At 36.1% G+C, this 4,464-nt stretch overlaps 1 protein-coding gene across 4 annotated transcripts in view; it reads right to left on the minus strand.

The window, feature by feature from the left end:
* Positions 1 to 1,951: 1,951 nt before the first annotated feature.
* Positions 1,952 to 4,464, minus strand: part of Nxt2 (nuclear transport factor 2 like export factor 2) — a 9,011-nt gene continuing 6,498 nt past the window's right edge. For all 4 annotated transcript variants that reach the window (XM_048336758.1, XM_048336757.1, XM_048336760.1 and 1 more), the window contains one exon: positions 1,952 to 2,499. In XM_048336758.1, coding sequence (XP_048192715.1) covers positions 2,312 to 2,499 — 188 coding nt within the window. In that variant the 3' untranslated portion in view covers positions 1,952 to 2,311. The remainder of the gene's footprint in view (positions 2,500 to 4,464) is intronic.

The raw sequence follows: 4,464 nt of genomic DNA on the forward strand, positions 1-4,464 counted from the left end.
CTTAGCCATCCCACCACCCATAGACAGGCCTCCAGGCCAGCAACTGTTGTGTTCTGTCAGTGAAACACCCAGGTCACTACCTCTAGGGACTCTGTTAGCCTCTAGCCATTGTACAGAACTCCTGTGGTAGCTCTGTCCTGGATGATCAAATCCCATTGTGATTACTAGAGTTCCTCTGAAAGAAGTTGGCTGGATGTCCTTCAGTAAGTGGGATGCTGTACTGGCACAGGTCTGTCTTGGCTGACTTTGGAGTGTAAGGAATGGGGAAAAAGACTAAGATTTTCCCCTATACTGAGCATACCCTTGAACCTCACAGAGCTTTACTTCCTACTGAATATAGCATGCATATTGCCTCGTTTCTCCAAACTAAGATTTTCAACTACTCACCAAAAATGCCACTAGTACTTCAAGTTATTCTTAGCAATATGAATACTTGGGAGGAAACAGGAAAAACAGGGTGGGTTACAGTAGGTAGAAAGTCTAAGTTGTCCACTACTGTTTTCAACTTTTCATGTTTTAATTAGAAAAACACATTTTAACAAAATCAAGTATCTTTTGAACTCTTAAATCAAAACACCTTAGAACACACGAGAAAACTTGCAACGGCAAAATTTATTTTTAAGTTATAAAAATATATGAACATGTCAAAAATACACTAATTTACAAGTTATACAGAGTTTGGAGAAAGTTAATTCCCAAGAATTCACATCAGTTCTTTACATGCACTTTTTGAGACTGTTCTCCACAAGAAAAAGGACAGTAAGTGGGCATTTTGATTGTTGCTGCTAAAACTGTGGCCTTAAAATTCCAAAACAATAAATTTTTGAATAAAATTTTGAGTATAATGTGTACTTTTTTTTCAGTGTGACAAGAAGGTGTACTTTGTCAGGCCTACCTCCTTCTTTCATCTAAATACAATTTGAGTAGTATATCAGAATTAGTGTAATTTGGAGCCTTAAGAATATTACTGTTTTTAAGATTGGTATAAAACATTAATAAAATACAAAGGTTTTATAGTTAAACCAAACACCAGTTAAGATTTTTTTCTTTTCTCTTCAGAAGCTGACACATAACATTGAATTGTTCTTTTGAGGTTTACAGGGAAATCTGTTCTTCTCTATCTTTCACAAAATGTAGCCACACTATTTGCCCAATGTTACATGGAAGAACAAATCATAAAATAATTTTAAATTTAAATAATATATAATACAGCTGAGAGTACAAAACATGGGGACATTAACTCACTTCATGGGTACATAGTATTTTGGCCTACAGTTCACATGGAAGACTTAGACGTTTATAGTATCAGAGATAGGAAATGGCTTTGTTTCCATCTTTCCTATTAGACCCTGTCACAAGGTTAGGCTTATTGCTGACATTTTACCCCTATACATTCTTGAATAAACTGACTTATGTTGGTGACAAGTATGAGGTAAAGTACAAAACCTCGAAAGTTCATTCCTGGGGCAAAAGTGACATTCACAGCCATTTGGCAAGGATAATAAGAGAGATTTAAGTCCTTAAAAATAAGCTACATGTTTTAGGAGATAGGAAACAAATTACAAAACTGTACTATTCAGTCTACCCCCTCCCATCCCTTACTTTTGGCTTCAACCTTTGTCATTACCCATTTTCTCATTAAAATTATTAGTTCTACTACCTACTCATTTACCTAAATTTAGACCTGGAGCTGCTAAGAAAAATGGTTTTAAGAAATTTTGCTTTTAAGTCACTAAATGTACCCAATACTCAGGTATCAACTGAGAATATTTTGCACATCTCTAGCCAACAAAATAAAATACAAAAGAAAAAAAGTACCAAATGGCTCTACATGCAACTCAAATGTCAGAGTTGTTATGCAAACCTATACTGATCTCTAAAAAAAGTATATATTAACTCTCTTACCAGTGTTAACTGAAAATGAGTATCACTATCAATATAAGTTTCACCATCAAATTAAGCTAGTAACAAACAATTCCACTTTTTCCCCAGAGATCTATGTTGTGCTGATATTCTATTATAAAAAGATTCCATTTTTGAAGTAGGCTGGATTCACAGTGAGTATGTTAGTACTGAGATCATGTTTAATACTACTGTAAGAATGTCATTAGTGGAATGTGTTTATAAGGCATGTAAAAAACTAGCATTAAAGCTCTTGAGGGCAACAATCCAAACTGGCAGCTGCATCAAAAAGTGCTGCTAAAAATACAAAAATATTAAAGAAAGTGCTTTTACAAGGAAAAGCTTTTTAGTGAAATGTATTATTTTGTATATAAACTTTTGTTACTGGAACTAAGGACTTGTGCCCTATTTAACGACTATTAGACCAATCTTGAAACCGGAAGCAATCGCTGGCAATCTTCCACACTTTGTTATTATTAGAAGCGTTCGGGGCTGTCAGCAGGAAATTCTGGTTAAAGTAGTGTTGTTTGTTCCCATCAAACTTCACGGTTCCACTGGTCACAACAAGAACTGTAGAGTGGCACTGAGTAGCGTGCTCTTTATCAATACAGAAAAAGGAAAAAAAAAAGAGGTCAGTTTCTATTTCTAAATAAGCCTATTTTAGGGTATACAGCTTTTGATCTAACACTTAAGAAATTCACAAACATTCTTTACCTTGAGCAGGTGCACCCAAAACGAGAAAACTACTACTCCACAAAAATATCAAAACTATTTCCCATTCAAAAAGCTTTGGGGGTATTCTAAGGTGTCAAAATAACTTACACATTTATTTTTTTATTAGGTTTCTAACAGCTTATCCATATTTTGTTTCTTGGTTTTATGTTATTTTTTTATTTGCTTTGTTAATATAAAGGTGATGTACAAAACAGTTTTAAGTATGTAAGTCAGCTAATGAGTACATTTTTTTTGGACAACGCCACTCTTCTTTCACTCACTCCCAGCATATTTTGTTTCTTAAGCTATCTCTGCACAACTTTTTGTTTTCCTTTTTAAGGAAAAAAATAACACTGAAAATCTACTTCAGGCACTAAGGACTACATTTAGAGTTAAATTTTAAAATTTAACTGAATTCTGAACCAAATTCTTCCTTCCCAAGAGTGATCCCTTCACAGAGCAAGGAAAACTTCTGTGAAGTTCTAACAAGTTTGAGATACTATAAAAATAGTGGTAGGCGAAATTTTTGTCTGGAGATACTCTCCTTTCCTTTCAATTAACAAAAATCAAAGTTAGTCTTATACAATCTTTATTTTTTTTTGCAAAATTGGGGGACTTAATGAGGCTTGTGCCGGTAATCCTAGTTACTCAAGAGACTGAGATTTGTGGATCACAGTTTGAAGCCAGTTTGGCAGAAATGTTCGTGAAACTTTAATATATACACATATATATTTATTGTTATTGTAGAGGTGATGTACAGAGGGCTTACAGTACATCGGCCAGGTAGTGAGTACTTTTCTTTTTGAACCATGTCATCCCATTTCTTGCTCTCTCACAGTTTTTCCTTTCCATCCCCACTCACAAGTTGTATGGTTCATTTTCCATAGTGTCTAGAGAGCACCAATGCTGGATGTGTTCATGCTTTGGCCCACCTTTTCTGTGCCTCCCTTTACCTTCGCAAAGACAAATAACCAAACAGGAGAAAAGGAAAAGAGACAAAAATAGCAACAAGAAAAGAAATCTCTTGTTTTCATTTCTTGGAATTTATTTTGTAGAATATTAGTAGTATTAATACTATTATTTTGGTTGGTCTTGGGGCTTGAATTCTGGGCTTGGGCGCTATCCCTGAGCTCTTCAGTTTAAGGCGAGTGCCCTACCACTTGAGCCACAGCACCACCTCTGGTTTTCTGGTGGTTAATTGGAGACAAGCGTTTCAAGGACTTTCCTTCCCAGGCTGGCTTTGAACTACAATCCTCAGATCTTAGCCTCCTAAGTATTGCTAGGTTTACAAGCATGAGCCACTGGCACCCAGATTAGAGTATTATTTATATGATTATTATGCACATAGCTTTTGAGCCTTTTGTGTTCTGTTCCTATGATATCTTTCTTTGGTCTCACTAAAAGCTCAGGGACAGCACCCAGGACCTGAATTTAAGCCCTGAGACCAGCACAAATACACACACACAGACACACACACACGATGGGGATTGAATCCAAGGCTTTGCACATGGCTAGATAGGTGCTCTACCTCCTGGGATACATTTTTTCTACTTTTAGTTATTTTTCAACAGAGCCTCACTTGTATGCCCAGGTCTTGACAATGACCTTATGTTTCCTGTGCGGCTGAGATGATAGGTACCCTCTACCATGCCCGGCTTTTTACTGGTTGAGATGGGGTCTGTTGAACATTTGGCCTGCATTGGCTGCAAATGCAACCCTTCCACTCTTTGCCTACTGAATAGTTAGGATTACAAGTGTGAGACAACAAACACAACAAAAACCACTTTTATTAATTTTTATTAAACCATTATCACACTATCAACCAAAACCTACTAATGGTTCTCTGGA

This window comes from Perognathus longimembris, chromosome 28 (genome assembly GCF_023159225.1).
Source record: "Perognathus longimembris pacificus isolate PPM17 chromosome 28, ASM2315922v1, whole genome shotgun sequence".
In the NCBI taxonomy this organism is placed as follows: domain Eukaryota; kingdom Metazoa; phylum Chordata; class Mammalia; order Rodentia; family Heteromyidae; genus Perognathus; species Perognathus longimembris.